Source organism: Rhinolophus hipposideros (genome assembly GCF_964194185.1).
Source record: "Rhinolophus hipposideros genome assembly, chromosome: 20".
NCBI classification, from domain to species: domain Eukaryota; kingdom Metazoa; phylum Chordata; class Mammalia; order Chiroptera; family Rhinolophidae; genus Rhinolophus; species Rhinolophus hipposideros.
Window position 1 is genome coordinate 39,398,613 of NC_138066.1, and position 22,994 is coordinate 39,421,606.

At 49.3% G+C, this 22,994-nt stretch overlaps 1 protein-coding gene across 14 annotated transcripts in view; it reads left to right on the forward strand.

Annotated features, from left to right (window-relative positions):
- The window catches only part of MAPT (microtubule associated protein tau), a 94,103-nt gene that overhangs the window by 36,429 nt on the left and 34,680 nt on the right, over positions 1 to 22,994 (forward strand). For 5 of the 14 annotated variants that reach the window (XM_081028413.1, XM_081028408.1, XM_081028419.1 and 2 more), the window contains exons 2-5: positions 12,398 to 12,554; positions 16,204 to 16,290; positions 18,578 to 18,664; positions 22,875 to 22,940. In XM_081028413.1, the coding sequence (XP_080884539.1) occupies positions 12,413 to 12,554; positions 16,204 to 16,290; positions 18,578 to 18,664; positions 22,875 to 22,940 (382 nt within the window). In that variant the 5' untranslated portion in view covers positions 12,398 to 12,412. The remainder of the gene's footprint in view (positions 1 to 12,397; positions 12,555 to 16,203; positions 16,291 to 18,577; positions 18,665 to 22,874; positions 22,941 to 22,994) is intronic. The other 9 variants (XM_081028416.1, XM_081028410.1, XM_081028420.1 and 6 more) reach the window with 2 other exon arrangements.

Genomic DNA, 22,994 nt, shown 5'->3' on the forward strand with positions numbered 1-22,994 from the left:
GAAACTATTTTGCTAACCCCAATAAATGCAGCAGAATTGTCTGCTTGCCCCTTAATCTAAAGAGCCTTTACTTTTCTATTCTGACATGGCTGTGGACCCTTACTGGACACGTTTCATTTTGGAAGTTAAGTTTTCTGGGGTTTGTAAGGCTAACCTCAGCCCTGTGGGGCTCTTCACATCCCTGCTTCTCGAAATCCCTTTTGGAACAAGGTGGATATAAATACATGCAGCCGCCTGTAGTGTTTAGACACGTCATCCCTTCCCCTCACTAGATCTCAGAGAATCATACTTATGATGGCAGAAGGGTTTGTGACATCAGAGTGCTGCGTCCAGATTTCTGTGGCTCTCAGCATTAAATGTGTACCTGGAAGGCTGCATGCCAGCTCTTAGCAAACCTGGTCCCTTTGTCTCATCATTTTTCCTCTGGCGTGTTACCCTGTCCCATTCAGGGGTTCCCGCTAGCTCCACAGGTGTCACCCCTGTTAGGTACCTCTTAGGTCCCAGGTGTTTCTACTGTCCCAGGAACACCACACATTGTCACCTTAAGTGGCTTCTGACTCTGTGATTGAACACAGAGTGGCCCTGACGCCTAGAATCAGTGGTAAGTGTCGTGCCCCCCTTATCCCTTCAACCATGCCAGTGGCAGCAGGCAATTGGTGATACGTGAATAAAAGGAGTAGCACGCTGTGGGACAAATCCTTGACTTTGTTACAAGGGTGTATTGTTTTGCCAAAGTGGGAATGTATTTATTGCTTTTTGTCAGATTATAAACATAATACATGTTTATAGAACAGTTTAATAAAACAAAAAAGTAGACACCAACTTCCCTTCCAAAGGAAACCTCTCTTCAGCACATGTCCTTTAGGATTTCTGGTCTGCACATATACATATATATGTCATTTTCTTTTTATAAAAGTTCTGTGCATGCACATATCGAAAACTGCTTTTTCACTTGGCTATACGGGGTGGACCTTTCTCTCTTCCAGTGTGTTTCTCCTCCATCCTTCTGACAAAAGGGGGCAGCTTCATGGAGGGTGCTCCAGGACACAGTTTTGGCCCTGTCGCCAGGCGTCACGGGACCAGGCAATGATCTCACTGGGTACACCATCTGCCCTGCCTGGCCAGAGGCTGCATCGGGAGAGCCAACGGGGCACCACGTGTCACTGGATCCAAAATGGGGTGGGTCTCTGTACCCTGAGACGCTGTTTAGTCTGAAAATACAAACAGGATACAGAAAGGTTTGGCTCAATTCCTGGGTGGGAAGGTGGTCATGATAATAACCACAGCTGGCACACAGACAGTGTTTCCTGGAAGCACTTGACAGATACTAACTCATTGAATCCCTACATTCAAGGATGACACAGTGGAGGCTCTGAGATGTTGAGTGACTCGCCCAAGGTCACCCAGCGAGTAGTAGTGGAACCCGGGCAACCTGGCCCGAGCATGTGCTCGACGCCCCCAAACTGCACTGTCATTACCTCTGGCCCTGGTGCCACCATGCAGAAGTGTCCAGGCACCTCTGTCAAAGACAGATTCAGGGACCACGTGCTTGATCTGATGTGGCATTTCTTACGTGTATTTAAAGGACACTGTTTATTTTCCGCCCTTCCCAGCCCATGCTGCGTTCAGGTCTTTCATTACTGAGGGACACCGCTGATCAGCCGCTGACTCCCGCTGCCCTCCGCTCCCCCATGTCTCCCAGAGTATGTGTCCTCAGACTCAAAAACAGAAAGGAAAACGTCTTAGAAACTACCTCCTTTCCTTCCTGATTCCCTTCTTCCCTCCTTTTCTTCCTCTTGTTCCCATCTAATGAAATGACATGGCTAAAAGAGCCTATTTCTGGCCATGCCTTGTGGCCTCTCACCCCTGCTTCTCTCCTGGCTCTTGGGCTTCTTGTCAGCGAGCTGAGGCTTTGTGCCGCCCGCTCTGTCCCTCCCCAAACCCCCTTCCACGTCCTCTCTATTCTTGCTTGTTGTTTTGTCTGGTGACAACGCCGGAGGGTTGGGGATCAAAGACTCCCCAGTTCTTCTTTTGACAATTACCTTCGCTCCACTACTTCCCAGATCTTCCCAGAAGGACCCCTCCCTTCTCATCTCCAGGGGCTGACCCAAAGCTGCCTCTCTCCACTGTCTGCTGCTACGCCGCCTCCTTTGGGCAGAGGCCCTGGTGTTGGCCCCTAATTTTATCCCTTCGGGTTAAGCTTCCTTTTCACATCTTCAGACGTCTTCTCCTAGCTCGTGATTCACACGTCATGACAACAGCCCCTACATCTGTCTAGGACATGGCAGCTCACTAAAATGCTATCTCATGGGCATTTTATGGTCCCCCATAGCCACCCTGTGAGACAGGTGTCGTCATGCCCATGTTACCGATGAAGAAGCCATGGTTCAGAGAAGGCAAGGGACTGGCCGAGATCGACCAGCTAGTGAGTGGTCCCCACTAAGCCTTTAACCCAGGGCTTTTGACTCCGCACCAGGCATCCTTTCCACCCAAATGCATGGGAACATCTAGACCAGGAACAAGGGTTCCTCGGAAAGATTCGGAGCCAGTGCCTGCACCTCAGCAGCCAAGGGCTCAGGGAGTCCAGCCATTTATTCAACTAACAAGGCTGGACGTGGCGCATTTCACAGGAGTTGGGGGTGAGCGGCCTCTCCGTGCACCTGTAAGGATAGACACAAATAATGGCGTCCCGAGATCCCAAGACCCTTCTCCATGGGAGAGCCCCAGGTCCAAGAGAAAACAGAGCCGGGTGGAGACGGCAGGATGGAGGGTGTCTCCCCAGCCCCTGCTGTGAGGGAGAGGCCGTGCAGGGTTCTCAAAGCGCTTTGAGAAGGGGGCAGCCTAAGTGCTATTCATCAGTCCAGTGACAGCTAATGGAGGAGCAGGTGCTTCCAAGAACCCATAATGCTCTTTGGCAAGTGCCCTGAGGGTGCCCCTGACAGGCCGCCCAGCACCCCGGTGCTGCTGAGGCAAGCGCCTGCGAGGAGGCCCATTCATCGTCAGCTGTCTGGACAAGGTACAGTACCCAGCTAGGGAAGGGCAAACTGAAACGCTGCATTTTCCAAGCAGAATTTCTTTTCCTGTTATGTTTCTAAGTTCTTTGTACTTCTTTCTCACCAGCTTCTTCTCTTTCATCTGCTTATTCTCTCATCTTTCCTCGACTGTGATTTCTGTTTCTGAGCACAAACATTGTCCAGGCCCTTCTGCTGGATAATGAATGGGGTAACAACAGAGGCTGCCTGAGCTTTTTCTGAACTATGTTCTTGGGGCCCAGACCCTAAATGTGTGGCTGTCGCTTTGATTTCCTGTCTCTTCTTGATCCTAACTTCTGATGTGTCAGTTTTAATGGGTTGGATCTGGCTCCAAAGTTGTGCTGAAATTCTTTTTGTCAGGATAGTTCCTTCATTCCATGCAGGATAGTTCCTTCATTCCATAGCTGGTTCTGGCACTTACTCCCAGCAGACGCCCCGTTCCTAAGCCGAGCTGTCTGGCAAATCACCATATGCCAGACTCTGTCCACAACTCTGCCACCATCTATAGGTCTACATGAGGTCCCTCGGCCTCTCTGTGACTCAGTTTCCCCAGCTGCAAAATGGCACTCAGAAGACCCATGCACCTCGCAAAGGTGTAGTTGGGTGGTTCCACCTACAGTAGGCCCTCAGAGTGGGGCTTGGGGATTTGGTGATGGAAGTCTTCAAAGACCTACCCAGGATCAAACTGCAGATTGAAAGCCCATGTGTCCTCTCAGCCTGGGTAGCAGCACGAGTGTGTGAAATGGGCATTGTAATTAATAACATTCCCCACTTGGCATAGATTGTCATGAGGATTAAATGAGCTATAATATGTAAACCATGCCTGGCTATAGAAATATTTATTCTTATTAAGGGGAGCTCATGGAAGGCCAAAAATGCACATTTCAAGTATAATCTTGTGTTGGTTTTGTGGATCATTTGTTGCCTGTTTGAGCTGGAGGGCAGAGACACAACCAGTTCTATCCTCTGTATATCAGCCGGAAATTAAGATAAAGCTGATTAATCCCAACATATTATGAAATGACTAAAGTGGGCTACAGAACAACTGGTGTAATATGGTCTCATTCAGGGAAAATTATATGCATGCATAAGAGAGGTATCTGTAAGGAAGTTCCCTAAAATGTTAACAGTGGTTATTCTGCTTTCCTCTTTCACATTTTTTTTTGTATTTAACTTTTAAATAATGACTATGAATCACTTTTATAAAGCAAAAAATTCTCTCTACCTCCCTTCCTCCCCCACCCAAGGATTAAGAGAGGTTTGCCCAGGTAAAGCAACTTTTTGCTCTGGTTTTCTGTGCTTTGACATCATAAGAGATCCGTCCTTATCCATTTGGTGCTTCTGAGTTCCGGGGATTTATTGCAGGTCGAAGTAATGTAGTGACCAGGGACACTGGTGGTCCCTGAATGGGACAGAGGCTCAGCAGCCTGCCTCCACCACCTGTCAGGTGTCACACAACAGAGCTGTCCTCCTGGAGGGATCTGATCAAAAGCATAGCAAAAAGAGGGTTGGAGGGAAAAATTATTGTAGTTTTGAAAACAAAGGTCTCCCTCCCCCAAAGCATGATCTCTCACCCTAACAGATGTTACACGCTATTCGGTTATACCTGCGGTTACGAAGGAGGAGAGAACACTTCAGTGGGGAAAAAAAAAAACACACAGAAACCTTGAGCTTTAAAACCAGAGTTGTCCTTTCACACATAATCTGTGAATTTTCTCATGCTAATGGACGCTAGCCAGCTGACATCAGCCATGACACACCGTGTGCACAGCAGTGCCACCTCCCCCAAAAGCAGCCTTCATTCATGCTGTCTTACAATTGTTGACTGTTTTCTTTGGATTGAGGCCCAGGATTATTCCATTTTCTGCTCACCAACATAAGTCTTTTCTGTCTGTGGGCTCCGTTCTCTTCTCCCCACTTAATTTGGCAGTTCTGCTTGAAATCTGGGTGTTATTATTCAGATTTGGTTCTAGAACATTCTGTGGTCCATGTGATGTGATGAGACCAGGAGCTCACAGGTGAGAGCTCCTCTGAGGCTTGCTCCTCTGAGATCTTCCCTCTGGCAAGTATTCCTGAAGACTTCCCTATGCCTACCTCCATGCTGGGTGTTACCTGTGGGGGCGGGAGAGACCTGTGACACAAAAGGAAATGCATCTCCTCGTTGGGACCAGCTGTCAGTGAACAGTGACGCATCAGAGTTGCCAAGATCCAGGCTCAAGAGGGTGTTGATCTAAGCCCTCCAGGCCCTTTCTCTCCTTTTAGGTACAGTTGAAGTCCTGCTTCCTGAGCACAGGGATTTCCTAATGACCTTGGCCCCAGCCTAGGAGACTAGTATGCCTGCCCTTCCCCTAATCTTTATATCGTGCAGTAAGACACTTGCACCATAAGCATTAACGAATAGAGTATAAATACAAAGTGAAGGTTTTCAAAGGAAACAAATGATATCCCTGAACTGATCACCTCAGTCATTGCTTGATTTAATCACCATTATCAGTCAGCTGACAAGGTCAGATTCTGATGCCAGGCTGCCTGGGCCTTGAACCCTGACTCCATTACAGGCCTACTGTGCCACCTTGGACAACTTACTCAACCTTTCTGTGCTTCAGTTTCCCCATCTGTAGAAGTAGGCATAATAACAGGTATTTGTGTTAATTAAATGAGTCAGTACCTGGAAAGACTTGAAACGGGTTCCTATAACTATTAGGAATTATGTTTCCCACACTCATGCACCGGAAAATTCGTTATGGCGCAAAAAAAAGGGACGAGAGCAAAGAAAAGATGGGATGCAGGCGCCAAAAATCACCTTGGAGAACAAAGTTCATTTTGAAGTTATTTTTGGATTCTAGATTTATCCCTCCTTGATCTTCAGCTATCTGGGAGAGATCCAGGTAGGGTTTTTGTTTTTGTTTTAAATAACAGCATTGTTGAGGTAGGTCATAGGCCATCAAATTCACCCTTTCGAGTCACAAAGTTGTGAAATATCACTACTCTCTGATTCCAGTTTGGGTTTTTAACCTGAGGAGGTGTAGGGGCGACCCCCCTTTCTCTGGGTGGAGCCACCCGCCCTGGTGGCGGTGATTCCGCTGAGTCACCGCGGGCGGCCGCGACTCAGGGGGTGGGGGGGCAGGCGACGGGGCCAGGCGTCTGCTGCCCCCTAGCGAGGGCTGCTGGTCGGCCCTGAAACGACCCCCCCATCCTCCCAACGCCTCACCCGGCGCGGTCCCGCGTGGGTTTTCAGATTGGTTTGTTTCAAACGCAAGAAGCTGGTTGGGAGCGTGTGCTGCGTGGGTTTGGAGCGTGGTGAGCCAGGCCGCGGGACCTGCCCCCGAAGCAGGCTTTCCCTTACCTCCTCGCCTCTAATTCTAGCCGGGACAGGATCATTTCTCTGCGTCCTTGAAGAGGAGAAGGACTGTTTAACAGGCACGGGTGTGACACAGTAGGGTAGAGATGGGTTTTAACATCAAAAGATCAGAGTTCAACCCCTTGCGCTGCTGTTTATTAGCTGTGTGACCCTCAACAGGTTACTGAACCTCTCTGAGCCTGTTTCCTCATCCAGAAACGGGGAAGAATAATTCCTCTCACCAGATAGTGTTATATGACAGAGATACTCTCTCTCCGAAGGCCCTGCGACTGGCTTATGTAGTCAGGGCTCAAATTAACAAATGCTATTAATATTCCAGAATTGCCAAAAGGGTGTCCAGTATCTGTCTGGCTTATCCAAGGAGCTTTCTAGAACCTGAATTACTCATCGTCAAAATGCATTGCTGTGGGTAAGAAAATTAGAAGGAATAGGAAGGCTGTTTGGCCTTCACCTCCTTCTGGTAGAGGCTGCCCCAGGTCAGATGAAACCTCCAGACCCCTTGGAGAGTTGCGCAGCCGCAAAGTCCAGGGTGGGGAGCAGACAGAGGCATCAGAACTGCTTCCGGGCCTCAGGGGCCAGAGGAGAGGTAACCCCTTCCCTTTCCCGTATCCTCTCATCACCTGCACTGTCTTCCTCTCTCCCTCTCAATCCTGGGGACGCTTTTCTCCCTTGCTCTGCCCCACCCCCACTCTGTCCATTGTCAGGGTGGCTTTGGGACTGGGAGATGTGATCCTGTAGGACAGGCGCCATGAACCATCCACACGTCCCTTCTGCTCACAGGCCTTAATTCACACAGCTACAAAATGACAGAGGCAGACTTTCTCCAGTGTCCCTAAACAGGGACCCTGAAATTTTAGGAGAGGCACAAAAGTTGAGGTGAACCTGGAAGCTAAAACGGGCCCGTACAATTTCTTCCTTACCTCCCACCACGCTGCCTCTGAGTCACTGCTTGGGAAAACAAGAGGTAGGAAATGAAAGAGAGAGACAGAGAGAGAGAGAGAGAGAGAGAGAGAGAGAGAGAGAGAGAGAGAGAGACAGAGAGAGAAACAGAGAGAAGAGGAGAGGAGAGGCGAAGGAGGCCGATTTAGAAGTATAAGAAAACAAAGTGTGTTTATTTTCCCGTCTGTGTGTCTCTCTTAGATTACAGGATTGGTGCCGTGATGACCACGTCTAGTCTGGGCTGTGTAGCCACTTCAGGGCCAAACTTATTTGTGTGTTTTTCAGTCTGCTGTCCTTGCATGAAAGTCTTAGGGCCGGGATGTGCTTTGTGCCATTGGTCAGTTGGTTTACATGTTCTTTGTTCAGTTCTTCCAGAGAAATCCTCCTGCCCTTGGCTTTTGAGGAGGAAGATGGCAGGGGTCAGAGACAGGTGCGGAAAGGAAGGAGAAGAGCTGAGAGCATGACCTCTTGGCTGGATGCTGGGGTCTCCTGCTTCTCCTCCAGGCCTGGGCTGGAGACCTCCTACTGTTCTATGACTGATGACCAGTGCTCCTGAGCTGGAAGACACAGGCCGACTCAGTCCACGTAGACAGAAATGTCAGAGCAGGAAGGGAACTCAGGGGTCAACGAGTGACATTTTGTGGGTGAAAAAGATGGAGAGAAGTGACTTGGTTACACAGCTTCTGGGTCTGAGTCCTGGACAGTGCTCCTTGTATATCCCGGACCTGTGCCCTGAAAGTTGGGGAACATTTGATGGTCCAGGATGAAGAACAGGCAGTGAGAGGCAGTTGAGTGTTCCATCAGGACATAGGCTTTGCATGCTGGCTGTGTGACCTTGGGCAGGTCACTTCCCAGATTCCTCATCTGTCCAATGGGATTCTTCATATCTACAATGATGATAAGTATCTCACAGGATTGCTGTGAGGTTCGGTGACACACCCGTGAGGTGCCCACATGGAGCAAATGCTCCTACTTTGACAGGGGCCACCGAACACCAGGCCCCGGGGCTGCAACAGTATGTGACCTAGACAGGTCCCACCGCGAAGGAACTTGCTCACTCAGTCTTTGTCCTACGACTGAAGAGTTACTTTGTTTTGCTCTCTGCGGACATCCTCCTCCTGGGTTCTGTTCTCTGCTCTAAGGGGTGCTCCAGACACAGACTTGTCTGTAGGTACAAAAACATTAGCATGCGGCGGGGGCAGCTTTCCCAGCCCAGTCACACTGAAGAGACCGCTCTCATGGCCTCGTTAACTCAGAAGGTCTGTCAATCTAAGGGCTTTGCTGTCCTGGGATTGGCTGCAGGGGGCGGGGTGGTGAGCCTCTCTGCTTAGAGAGTTCTGCCCATGCATTCCACTTTTTCCCCAAAGCAAAATAGTGGCCCTTGAGAAGCACATAGTTCATTTATTTGGCATAGTGGATAGCTGCCTGTGTTTTTAAGGATGATTTTGATTTTTCCAGTGGCCCCTGTGGTTCATTCAGCTTCCTATCGGTGTGTCTGACTTTCTTCACACCCTGCAGGGTGGTGCTGGTGGAGGGAGGGTGATCATTAGAGCCAGGGCAGTGAGACCCACCACCCTAGTATCTGCTCCGTGGGGCTGAATGAGGCAGCATGGCAGCTGAAGGGCTTGGACCAGGGATGCCTGTCCCCGGTCCCCAGAGCAATGAGCTGCTGTCCAAGCCTCAGGAATGACCCTTAGTTCTCTTGCTCCTGACTTGAAACCTTATGGAAACCTCTAAAAGCAGCTGAAGAAAACCCAACATCAAATGCAAAAATCCACAATGAGAATGTAGGCGGAGACCAAAATGTACAATGATTCTTGTTAAGACTTAAATCACAGATTTTTATTACTGTTGAGAGAGGAGAAGAAATACTGGAAAAGCCAAACGCAGAAGTCTGTAAGCTATAGCCCACAAGCCAAATCTGGCCATGAGCTAAGAATGACGTTTACATTTTCGAATGGGTAAAAAAGAAACAAAAACAGAAAAATGATGTTTCATGACAGAAATTATATGCAATTCAAATTTCAGTGTCCATAATAAAGTTTAATTGGAGCACAGACATGCTCATTCATTTATGTACCAATAGTCAATAGCTGCTCTCCCACTGCAATTAAATTAAATACAAAGAATTAGATCACTAAAAACATAGCAGAAAGCTTTGATGATCTTTATGTACCATAAAGCAATGGAATGAATCACAAAAGAGAACAGATTTGACAGAATAAAAATTACAACCTGTCTATTCAGAAGCCATCAGAAACCAAAATAAAAGACAACCAACTGGAGAAACTATCTGCCACAAATAAAGGATTAATGTTATTCATAAATTAAGAACTCAAGTCATTACAATCAGCACCGAAACTTGAACAGAGAAAGGAAATGATATAAATGGGCATTTTATGAAAGAGGAAGCCAACACATCAGATTTTTACTTTTATACCTCCATCTACCATGTTCCAGGAGAGGAAACTGGGTCACTGAAAGGAATCCGTCAAATCTCAGGAACAAAACCATGGGGCTCATTAAACTTCTTAACGTTCACTAAAACTTGAGCTGCAGTTTGAACGGGGTGACCTGAGTTGGTTGGCCGGCTCACCTGGGCCAGGTGTAATGTCTCCAGCCAGTTTGGGAAGCCTCAAGCTTCTGGGCTGATTCCATCCTTCCAGGGTGGGGCTCCTGGTGAGTCAGCCAGGTGAGGTGACTTGTGGATCAGTCCCAAGGATGAGCAATTGGGCAGTGACCTAGGATGTTCTGAGAGAAGCTCCATCAGGAAGCAAGTGAAGAAGGCATTGCTTTCCTAGAGTTGGCTGGGGAGCAGTAGTTGAGGTCTTGGAGAATGGAACTGATGTCTTTCAGAAGAGGGGTTCTTACGTTTGGGGGCTTTCTAAGGGAAACAGACCATTAGCCTATCTAAGGGCAGATGATATCACCACCAAATCTTAAACCTTAAAGGATGAATGGGGACTTTGATTTCCCAAAATACAGTCATGCTCATCCTTGAGGAAATGTCAAAGGTTTGGAGAAGCTCAGTCTCGAATGCCTCTCCTGAGAGCTCTTTGAGGGATAAGGGCCTCGCGCAGAATGAAAAGCCACCCCCTTCTCTAGCTGCCGTACCCAGCACACATCCTGCTAACTTCATTTTTAAAACCTTCCTAGGCCATCCCAGCCCTTGCCAGCTTCTTATCCTACATCGTGGATGGAGAAGAGAGCTCAGACACTCACACTAGCATGTCCTACCTACAAGGGAGAGGAATGAAGCTGGACGTGAATATACTAGTGTCCAGCTGGTATGAAAACAGTGCCAGAATGTCAGTCTGGGAAGTGTTATGTGGGGGGGTTCGGCCTCCACCTTGTAGCCCACCATTTACATATATGACTTGGCCAACATCTGTCAGAGGTAAGACTGTGGATTTTAGAACATTCTACAACTCGTAACACATTTGAGAATGCTTGACATCGGTCGTGCGTGCCCTCCAGGACTTGCCCATGGTAGACATTATTAATTGATCCCCGAAACCAGAGAGGTAGATGCAGGGGAGGCAAGAAGAAGAAAAGCCCCAATCCACTCCAGTTAGGTCATCACCTCTGCCCTTGACACTTCACCCACTGCCACCAGTCCTGTGTGCCACTGGGAAACAGTTCCTGAAATGAAAACAGAAATGTAAGGAGGTAACACTTAACAAATTATAAAGGAAAACTAAAGACTAAGTTTAGATTAAAATGATGAAAAATTATAAAAGTTACAAATATAAGAGGAAAGAAGAAAAAAAAACAGGTAGCCTAAAAGGTTAGAAAGTTAGAGGACGACACAGGGAAATATATTTTGAAGGAATTTCAAAAGGTTAAAAATAACCAAATGACCCTCTGTTTACAACTCTCCTGTAAGTCTAAAATTATCTCCAAAAAAATGAAGACATTAATATAAGGATGTAAATAAATACATCTACAATAAATCAAACATGTAAATAAATATACGTAAGAAACAAACAACGTGTAAAATAAAATGTTGACAGCTGAGGTTTTTAAAGGGTAAGAAATAAAAACCAAGACCAAAAATTATAAAAGTTTGAAGGGAGGAAGTGAAAGCACCTAGAACTGAGGCGTTTCAAAGATAAAAATAAAGTAGAAAATAAATACTGTGAGATAAATAGATAATTTTAAAGGAAGTTACCAAAGTAAAAGACAGGAGACTCAAATCACAGGGATAAGAATGGGAAATGATGGAATAATCCAAAGTAGCACGAGTGACCCAGAGCAAAGGGGCATACTCAAAAGTCCAGACTTTCAAAGTTAGGAGTTCTTTTTAAAACAAAGAAATATTCTCAATAAAGGGAAGGATGAAGTACCCGTAAAGTATCGTTTCTACTGGGCTTTGTTGAGCTGAAACAGATGGGCTGGGGCTTTTGGGGGAAAGGGAAGAAACGCTGCTCTTCAGCGCCAAAGCCTTGGGGCCCCCTTCCGGGCTCTGTTAGGGACCTTTCTGCCCACCCTCAGAATGCACACCTGCGGGTACTGGTCAGTGCCATTGAGGTGAGTGGAGACCACAGCCCTGACCTTTGGAGCCCAGCCAACTGGAGCTGGAGGAGTCAGGACACCGTTAAGAGTAGGTTCTGCTGTGCAGTTAGTTACCCATGAGTCAACAGTCACGCACTGCTCTGTGCCTCATTTTCCTTTCTGGGAGTGCCTGCTGATGGCTGCCCTCTCCTGTTTGCTCCTACCCTCACCTTTTATAAAAAAGGCCGTCAAACTCCTAGTCAGCAGCATTGACTTTTTAATGATGTGGAAAAAGCACTGGGCTTAGTAAGGAGTGTGCCACGGAACCTGCCCACTGGGTGGTTTTGAATATGAACGGATTTGAGGTCAGTGAACTAAAAGTGCACATGCATGTAAATAACACTTTGGCAGGATACAGAGCTTGGGGATGAGCTTGGGCGTTGGTTTGCTGGGGAGGGAAGTGGTGTCTGCCATGAACTGGGGAGGTGGCACCTCGCTGTCCCTGTCCCCCCCCCAAGCACTTACCCTCATCTCAGCATCCCAGCCTCAACCTCCCCTTTTCCTTCCCCAGGGGCCTTGAACCAGGATGGCTGAGCCCCACCAGGAGTTCAACATGATGGAAGATCACGCTGGGACGTACGGGCTGGGGGACAGGAAAGATCTCCCCTCTCAGGGGGGCTACACCGTCCTGCAAGACCACGAGGGGGACGCGGACCACGGTCTGAAAGGTCAGTGCACAGCCTGCCTTGGGAATCACAGCCAGCCCACTTGCTTTGGAAAGGGCTGGCAGGCAGGGTTCGAATCCAGATTTTTAATGGAGTTTTAAGTACTTTATTGGGTTAGGTTGTCAATAGAGTGAAACCTCGTCATTTGAATGGATCCAGATACTCAGAATGGGAGGCTGTTTGAAAATGTCCCTTTCCAAAGGAGAGTGTGCAACATGAGTGGATGTAGTGGGACAAAGCCTGCAGGGGCTTGTCGGTCTAATGAATACAGGGCGCCGTCTTGAGTCTTTCGCCACACCTGTTCCTCTGTAAATCAGCAGTATTCATCAGCATGCAAAATACGTGGCCTTATACCTTATCTCTTCCTCTCGGGCCTGTCTGGCCCTATTTGGATAGTTGGTTAGCTCTGGGATTCCTACTGTATCTACATTAATAAGTTGCATTAACTAGTAAACATTCTGAAATGCAGTCTTTTAGCCATGTTGTCTTGCCCTCCTCCTCTTCCCTTCCAAATAAATATGTCTCATTTCACTGTCTGACCACCGTTCAGGGAGCCACAGGGCCCTTTCTTCTGCTCAGAGTCCTGGCCCCTGATTCACACTGGGCGCACCAAGCTGGCCCCTATGGAGGAAGGACTACCCTGCCCTCCAGACCCTTTGCTAAGGAGACAAAATGGCAAACAGTCTACTTTCTGTTTTAATGTTGAGAATATAATACAAACACTTTGCAGCCTGGGCTGGGAGGTAGTGGGTGGAATCCATGGAGCTGCAAGGTGGGAAGAGACCTATTCCAGTAAGGTGCCCTGGAGGGGGCAGGTCACCAGGAGGTCCCCTGGGTGTGGGAACACAAGGAGCAATGGTCCCTACCTTGGAGAGCTTTCAGGGCTCCTTGGGGGCCTTGTTTCAAAGGCAGGCTTTCCTGTGTTTGTTTAAGCAGAGAACGCGTTGGAGTCAGAGGAGCTTGGGATTTAGGCAATTGGACTGGCTCCAAGTTGGAGGAGGTGCAAGAAGAGTGGGCACGCTGCCCGCAGAGCTCAGAGGCCGCCTCCTGGCCTTCTCGGGAGCCCACCCAGCCCGGAGTTCTGCATGGCAGGAGTGAAGGGACATTCCCAGCTGGCCCATGCTAACAAGAAATGTGCATTCTGACCTGTCTCTCGGGGCACAGCCTGGGAGCTGCTAAGTTTCCGGTGGGCAGCTGGGCCCTAAAAGCTCCCTCATCTGAGGACCTGAGCCCACACATCCCTCCACATGCCTCTCGTTCCTCTTTCTGCCAAGTCCCCTTGGAACTTCAATTATTAAACTCTTTATTAAACTCTCATGGGTGGAATCCAATTTAGAATCACAATATACTGCATTCTGCCCCGGATGAACTCTACCAATGAAAAACGATGCTCTATTTAGGGTAGCCTGGTTTAAAAATTAAGTTAAAAATATATTATGTTGTAACAAATGAACCATAATAATGAAGGATGTCAATAATTGGGGGAAATGGGTGTGGGGTACACTCTCTGTACTGTCTTTATAATTTTTCTGTAAATCTAAAACTGTTCCCAAATAAAAAGCTCTTTTTTCTTAAAGTCCAGGAAAAAAGTGGTTTTTACCATTCTTGTATTTTGAAGGGGAAACTAAATTCAATTTCTAAAGTTATAAAAATAACCAGTTTACCAAGTTATTTTGTGTCTCAGAGTTGCCTAAAGTATGTTTGCTGAAACTACTCAATGCTTGAACATAAAACATGACCAGAAGTTCAATGCTAAAATGATAAGTCATGTATCCATTTGACCCTTGAACAATACAGGGGCTAGGGTCGCTGACCCCTAGTATTAAAAAATTCACATATAACGTTTGATTCCCCCAAAACTTCACTACTAATAGCCCACTGTTAACTAGAAGCCTTGCCAATAACATAATCAGTCGATTAACACCTATTTTATGTTATATGTATTACCTATTCTACTCTTACGCTAAAGTAAGTCAGAGAAAAGAAAATGTTATTAAGAAAATCATTAGGAAGAGAAAATACATTTGCAGCATTTACTGAAAACATCCACCGACAGACAGGTGGACTTGCGCAGTTCTCACCGTGGTGTTCAAGGGTCAACTGTATATGCAAACGTCCAGTGATGAGCTTTTTGTCACTGGATTGAAAGGAAAACATTTGAAGGTAGTTTGTTTACCCAAAGAATATATTTGCCAAGACAGCAAGGAATACCTAAAAGATTTTCATAGTTCTTATCAAATTTGTTGCTGTAACTAAGGATTTAGAACAAGTTATTTTTATAGGGGGAGTGAGGGGTGTCACTTTACTGGCAACATTAAAGTGACAGAGACTATTTTGAATAATGACAAGAAACCATATGTAAGGTACTAGAAAAAGAATATCTAAGTGGATGCTAAAAGTTGGAATAGGACTAGATACAGCCAGAAAGAGCTGCCAAGTGGGTAACAGTTGGTTAACTGATAAAAATAAGGCACCCTAATGAATGGAAAGGTGTTAATGGGTCTACTTGTCATACCTTCTAGATAAGACATTCGGAAGAGGCTTCTCCTTCCTTCCCCACCCCTCCAAGAAACTTAACAAGGATAATGCGCACGATGAGGACAGCAGGCTGGGGACAGATTGGGGGAGGGGTGTTAGGGGGGCACGTGTGCTTGAGGACCCCTCACGTCCCATGCTCCTGTGCTCTGACAGCCAAGGCTGGTTAGTAATACAGGACCCCACAGTCTGCATCGTGCTTGCTAACCATTTGTCCGAAGCCTACGTGAGGCAGTTTGCAGGTGTTTGCGAGCTCCAGGGCCAGAAGCTGTGTGCTCGCTGGAAGTTTGTTTAGTATTCGCCCTTCTTTGCTGGGATGGGCAAGACCAGGGCTGGGTGTCCAGGGACTGCGTTTCAGCAAAGGGTGCAGGGTGTCCCATCTTGCAGTGTACTTGAACACCACTGTCTGTTTTCATCTCGGGGTTCTGCTTCTTGCACAGAACCAGCCCCCTGTCCTGAAACTGACCCCAAGGCCACCGCCCATCCCAGGTGGAGTGGCTCTTACAGAGTCCACCAGAGAGCTTCCTTGGCTTCGGATTCTGAAGCGACAGCTTTCCTCAACTGTGGCTGTCTTTTCTGGTGTCACTCAAGGTGTATTGGTCAGTACTTGGAGATCCTTCTATGAGAGATGCTGGGTGAAGTCCAGGCACCAGTCATCCAGTGAGAAGTAATCAATTCCTTTTCAGAGGAAGGAGTTGGATCTCTGAGTGATTTTCAGGTATCTGCTTGCCTTTAACCAATGGTGATGATCTCCGATGAATCTCTCCAGTAAGGAAAGACAAAGCCCTAGGTTTACGTGGCTTAGCTTTCTGGTATCTATTGCCATTTGTCAATACAAGAGCCTCTGCCTCAATTGGAACCACAGCTGATTCAAAGGCAATGTCTCTTCGTGCCCAAGAACAGCTACTCATCAGCCTATGTCTGCCTGATGACCCTGGTCTGGGGACACAGTCGTATTGAAGTGGGGGTGGGATTGGTCCCCTTTGTGGTTTTATCATGAGTCCACATTCTATCCATCAGAGTCCATGCTGAGTGATTTTTGGCTCCATAAGACAATAGTCAAAAGGGAGGGTGGGAAGAGGCAGCCATTCTGAGGGGCTCATTGTGTATGTTCCAGAATCTCCCCTGCAGACTCCCGCCGATGATGGATCTGAGGAACCAGGCTCTGAAACCTCTGATGCTAAGAGCACTCCGACGGCCGAAGGTGGGGCCTTCTTCCTCTCACTGCTTCATTCACACAGGCCCTTCCATGCGCCAGCCTGGGCGTAGCCATGCTGTGAGCCCCTGTGTGCCACCCTTCCTGGCTGCATTTGCTGCTGCCTCTCCCTCTGGCTGAGAGATATGTTCCGCTCAATGCTTTGCAGGACAGGGCTCCGGAATGTGGCGGGGGCCACGCCCTGCTCTGATGCCTTGCTCGCTAGTGCCAAGTAAGGTGCCTTCATCGTGTGTGCTGTGAGGCAGGCACACTCGGAGAGGGTGAGAGCGGTGCCCAAACACAGCCACCAAGCCCCTCCTCCTCATGTATCTCCTGAAGTGCTCCTTGCTCCTGGTTTTAACCACCTTCTCTCGTTTCCCATCTAGTCATATGTCAGGCCTGCATTTGATTGGAAATCCCAGCCAACTGTGGCATACACGTGAAGAGGTTTGTTTGTCTTACATAATAAGGTGTCTGGACTTGGGCAGCAGGTCCCCAGTATCGTCAGTGCTCTTCTGTCTTTATTTTCTGTTGTCCTTAATGGATGGATTTTTGCCTTGTGGTTCCAAGATGGCTGCTGCACTTCCAGGCAGGAAGAAAAGTAGCAAAGTGGCCAAAACGGGCCTGAAATCAAGAATGTTCCTTTTTCATTAGGAAAGCGAAAGTTTTCCTGCAAGCCCACACCTGGTCAACGTCCACTTATGTCTCTCATTTGCCAGAATTGGGTTTCATGGCCACCCCTGGCTGTAAGGGAGGCTGGGGCACTGAGCATTTTGCTTTCCAACCTCTTTAGTAGGAGAAATCAAGGGAGAAGGGAATTGAAAATGGCTTTTGAGACACCAGCCCATGGTATCTGCCTCCCGCCCCCATCTCTTCATCCTCCCCAGGGAGGCTCAAGGTTCTGCTCTTAGCACTTCTCTGGGCCCTGCCCATGACTTTGGCTGCTGTGTCACAGGATGAGGACCTGGCCCCAGCATCTCCCGAGGCGTCCACCTGTGGATGAATTCAGAAAGGGGCTGTCAAGCGCCTGCCAGTTGCTTGGTAGGTGGGTGCCTCTGCGGAGGGTATAGTGGGCATGGCCCTTCCCCCACCCCTGAATTCTCAGCCTAGAGAAGAGAATACCAGGCCAAATGCTCTTTGCTCTCCTTCGAGCCAGTGACGCAAGATATCATCCTGCTGATCTCGTTAGGACAGTTTTGTAAGTTGCCTGCTTCCCTGAGACAGTCCTGAAACACGAATGCCAGATTCCGTACCAGCCTTCCAAATCATGGATTTCAGCGCTCCATCAGAATTATTCTGGAAGAATCTTCCAACCAAATACTCTGGATCCTGTACAGGTGTGGGCCCCAACGGCTTCAGCTCCCACCTTGGAGGGAAGGAGGCCGTGCTGGAGCCGGGCTCTGCCGGGCTGCTCTGCCTGCCCCTGAGGCCATAATTAAAATGGACTCCGTTTGTCTAAACTGACTCAGGCTCTTGGAAAGCTTTCAATGCTGACAACTCCCTCTGTTTGCCCGGAGTGGCCTGGGAGTGAGCCAGGCCATTGCTCCGGGAGGAAAGCAGGTTTGGGAGTGCTCATCTTTCTGAGAGTCCGACATCAGCTCCTGGTAGTGGACCTTCACGTTCGCCTCTGCTCGGAAGGTGGACCCATTTGGGCCTGCACGCATCCGACGCTGGATAGGACCAGGCCCATTCATTGTTACCCAGGGGCTCTGTGCTTCTTAACCATCATGGGCTCAGGGGGACAGGATGTAAGAGCTGGAGGAAACCTTGGAGGTCAGCTGGAGATGATACTCCCACTGTGCAGATGAGGAAACTGAGGCCCAAATCAGACAGTAGACTTACCATGAGCCTCACACCAGAGCTATAGCGCCTGGCTCTCACCCCAGTTCCTGCATTGCCTTAGTCCCAGCTCCATTCTCCTCTCTTCCACCTCCTTAAGGATCAAACACCTGTGAACAGTCATCTGGTTTTCAATATTTCTTCTTTAAAAACTCTTGGGATTGTCCCCAACAGTCTCTTTCACTGCAGTGTTTACGTGGGGGCTGTCCCCAGCTTTCCTGGCAGATGGCCTGAGCATCTCATGGGTTGGTGCCACTCAAGCCGAATATTAATGTGCTTCCTGGGGAGACGTTAGGAAGGGCAGTTCTGGGCCTGCTTTGTGGTGTGGCTTCTTTGCATGCGGCTGAGTCCCCTTCTGCCTCCCCCACCCTGCACTGCTCCCGCACAAGAAGCAAAGTGAGGGGCTTGGCATAGCTCACCTTGGCCCCCCCAAAGGTGATTTTTTGGTGGTTTCTAGATGTGACAGCGCCCTTAGTGGATGAGGGAGCCCCTGGCAAGCTGGTGGCCGCTCAGCCCCACATGGAGATTCCAGAAGGAACCACAGGTGAGGGTGATCCCAGGGCTGGTGTGAAAGGCCCCTGCTGGGTTCCCAGCTGACCTGCTGGAGGAAAGGGTATGTGTGGGGGGTTACTCCCGTCTCTAAGTGAGGCAGGAATGTGGGCAGACACCGGGCTTCTGGGAATCTTGGGTTGTTCCAAGCTTGCTGCCTTGATGCCCTGTGGCTTCCGTGGCTGCCTGCCAGCCTTCACGAGGATAGAAGCCATTCTGGATTTCTTCTGCTTCTCCTCTCCTTATCTCAGTCAGCACAGCAGCTGCACAGGGTTCTCTGAGGAAGGCTGGTGGCAGATCTTGCCTTCTTCACTTCTGAGCTCAGTCCACTCCCTGCTCAGACTGTCCAGCCACAGGGTCACCTCTTAGGGGCTGGTGAGCAATGAGTGTGCAGCGGGGTCCAGATGACGGGCCCACACCTTTGGAAGACAACCTTACTTGGACGACCCCTGAGGAATTCAGCGATATGTAGGTACTAGCATCCAGCCCTAGAACTGTCTCTTCAAACGTATCTGCATAGAACAGGCATGACAGGGCTGTCCCGTCAACACGGATGATGGGGAATAGCCCAGACATCTAGGCACCGACCAGAAATAGCCCTGGACTCGGGACCACCAGAGTCACCCAGAGCTGCTCAGGCCCTGGGGAAATGGCTAGCACAGCTCTTGCTGTCATGTCCTTCACGTCCCTTGGCCAGGCTTAGGTAAAGAACTCCAGTCATTGGCTTGTTGATTGGAGGGTTCTCAACAAGAAATGCAGGAGAGCTCTGGACAGGAGTTCACCAACAATGGAGAGAGGGAGACATGTCCCCAGGCAGGAGAGGCTTTCCTTCCTAAAGCCGGGGCTCACACAGCCACGTGGGAAGCCCGCAGCCTTTCTCGGGGCTCCATGTGCTGAGAACACTCATGTGGGGGCCAGATGGCACCACCCAACCCCTTCAAAGCAGTTTCGGCTTTGCAAGTTTGGACTTCCGAAATGGGGGGAAAAGGATGTTCTTGAAGCCAGTGGTCCATCCTTGACAGTGAAGGTTGTTTGAAGGGCGAAGAATGACTCATGGATGAGATCATGGTCCCTTGGTTTTGGTCTCCCGCTGTCCCTTTACAATTTATCCAGTGTGTGGGGGGGGACACTCTTCTCCTGCCCCATATGAAAATTCTAGCCAACTTTTGATTACTCCTGGGTAATCAAAAGGACTTTTGTCTCCTTAGTCACAAAACACAGTCTGCAAATGCTAATTAGAATGTCCACTCCATATAAAGGTCAAAGCTCTGCAGGGTTGCAGCTTGTGGGGCTGGGAAGGAGGGGTGTGGCAGGAATATTGTATTGGGTTGGCACTGCTCTGAGCTGGCTCCATACTCTGCAGTTCAAAGTTGACTCCTTTCCTATGGGAAACTTTTTTGAAATCTTCCAGACGCCCATCTTCCCAGTTAATCCCCCCGAAGGTCCTTCAGGCAGACATTTCCTCTCTCATCCCCTTGCGGTCTAAAGATGTGCCTCCAGCCTCACCTCTGCGGAGGTCGGCTTGCTCTTGCTGGTGGACTGCCGGACATAGTCTAAAGCATCCCACTGGCTGCCTTGTGCCCATATCAGGTCTGTGGGAAACACACAGACAGTGTTTGCCCAAACAAATCTGGGGAAGCAGCCCAACTGCAGGACCATCGCCATGCTTCTTTGCTCCCCCACCAAACCAGATTCAACCTGTCTCCTTCTCTGTTTTTCCCAGGTGGGGTTCTGACAGCAGTCCACCATGTCGCTCCCCAAAGACACATGCCAAGTGTCTCCAAGTGCTACCTTGAAACCCTTTCACTGGGGCTGAGATTGCAGTTGGTTACATGGCCAACCCCCAAAGCTGTTCTCTCCAAAGAGATCCTCCTCAAAAATACTCTCCCTTCCATCCTCTCCACCCTTTACCTCCTCCATGAGGTGGGAGGTTCCAGAGTCGGGGGACATTTTATCAGCTGTTGACTTTGACAGAATGTACCTTAGTTTAGCACCTCACTTTGCCTTGTCCCATTTGCTGTATCTTGGTGTTCTAGTGAAAGTTCTCATGTGAGGTCCATTTGGGGGTGCAGTATGGCTACCCCACTGCAGGAACCCCTGCCATAATGGGATGGGAGCCTCTTGGGGCTTCAGGGATATAGAGGCCATATCGTGATGTGATGGCCCAGCCACTGTCACACATATTCCCTCCTCCCTTTGGCTTCTCTGAGCACGCGCCTCCCTTGCGGGTATCGGGGGTTGTCAGTTACCGGCAGCCTCCAATTTCTGACTTGCACCAGGGCCAGATATCACAACTCTGCATTGGCATGTGAAAGCTGCCCGCTCCCCAGTGCCACTGCGGTGACATCATCCTGGCATGCCTCCTCATGTTCTCCGTCTCCAGGACTCTGCCATTTAGCTGGACTTGCTGTCACTCTGAGATTTCCTTCCGTAACCTCATCAGAAACTCAGATGGAACCTATATTCAGAGTGCCTCCTGGACAGCTGGCTATTGCCAGATAACATGGAGTGTCACCATGAGACCTCCTGGGACATACAGTGTCAGCTTGCGGGTCCCCAGAGGGTGGTCATGCCTCCGAGCTGGCAGATGGGAGTTTCCCGAGCCGACCTCCGGGCCCCCTCTCACCCTCACCACAGCTGCCCCGGAGCAGCCAATGTGCTAGGTGTTTGTAAGGCCATCAGGTAGCGGTCCCCCTTTTCCCTCTGTGCTCTCCGTCCGTGGTGGCCTGTGCTGGCTAGCGATGGTATCTTGGTGTTTCTTTTAGGTGCAGAGACTGAGTTGTCGCAGGTCTGCGGGAAAAGACTGGTGGCCCAGCCAACAACTTGTAGCATTTGTCAGGGGTGGTGGCCTCTCTGTCACTCTCCACCAGGGCACGTTGGTTCTTCCAGGGCCGGGAGCCCAGTGCCTGTGCATTCGTGGCCAGCTGGCCTTATGAACTCCTTCTGGACAGTTGTACCCACTGTCCTGCAGCAATATCCTGACTTTTCGTGATGCTGAAACTGGCATTGTATTACAGTTTATGGATTTCCGTGCTGTTGCTATGTGGTCTCAGTCTCCTGTCTTTGGGGTGAGCTGTGACTCCCTAAGCAGGAGCCCAAGACACCCCAACAGCTGCTCACTAGCACTGTTGGCCTCCCTCTAATCCAGCACCTATTTGGGCATGCAGCTAAAGGCTTTGCCCAGTGGTTGGAGAAAAGAGACTGGATGGCTCTGGGGCACCCACCCTATGTCACATGCTTTGCTAAACACTTCACACAAATCCTCGCGTTAATCCTTATCACCCTCCTACAAGATGAACCAGTATTGTCACCTCAGGGTGCCAGATGAGGAAAAGGAGGCTCAGAGAGGTTAAATAAATAATAGCACCAGGGTGTGAAGCCCAGCCTGACTCCACAGCCCACATCTAGTCCTTCCCTTACCTCTGCCCCCCAGAACCCTGGCTGGACTTGAGTGCAGCCACCACTCACCACTCAGACACAGGCCCCATGGCGGTGACTGAGAAGCACATTGCTCCTCTGACCTCACCCATCCCGTGTGTCTTTGTCGAGCAGGGTGCTCAGGACCCCGGGCGCACTGCAGGGTAGGTCCTTCCTACTGGATCGTGGTCACCTGTAAGGTGTGTGGGTGTGTGGGGTTTGTGTATTGAGCTGTCTGCATTAACATCCCAGCAGTAACATTTGCAGAGAGCCAGGTGGTACTCGTATGATGTGCCTTTTCTTTTTTTTTTTCTTTTTTTTTTTTTTTTAAGATTTTATTGGGGAAGGGGAACAGGACTTTATTGGGGAACAGTGTGTACTTCTAGGACTTTTCTCCAAGTCAAGTTGTTGTCCTTTCAGTTTTAGTTGTGGAGGATGCCGTTCAGCTTCAAGTTGTTGTCCTTTCAATCTTCGTTGTGGAGGGCGCAGCTCAGCTCTAGGTCCAGTTGCCGTTGCTAGTTGCAGGGGGCGGAGCCCACCATCCCTTGCGGGACTCGAGGAATTGAACCGGCAGCCTTGTGGTTGAGAGCCCACTGGCCCATGTGGGAATCGAACCGGCAGCCTTCAGAGTTAGGAGCACAGAGCTCCAACCGCCTGAGCCACCGGGCCGGCCCACGATGTGCCTTTTCTTTGAATGTTTTCAGAAAAATACCAGAAGATGCAGAGAGCTTTGTTTCTCACACACAATAACTGTCTTTGCTTTTATGTCCTTCATTTCTGTCAACCAGCTGAAGAAGCGGGCATTGGAGACACCCCCAACCTGGAAGACCAAGCTGCTGGACATGTGACTCAAGGTCAGTGGCTAGAATTGCCTTCCAAGGCTCAGGGGTTGGGAGGAGGGAGATGGC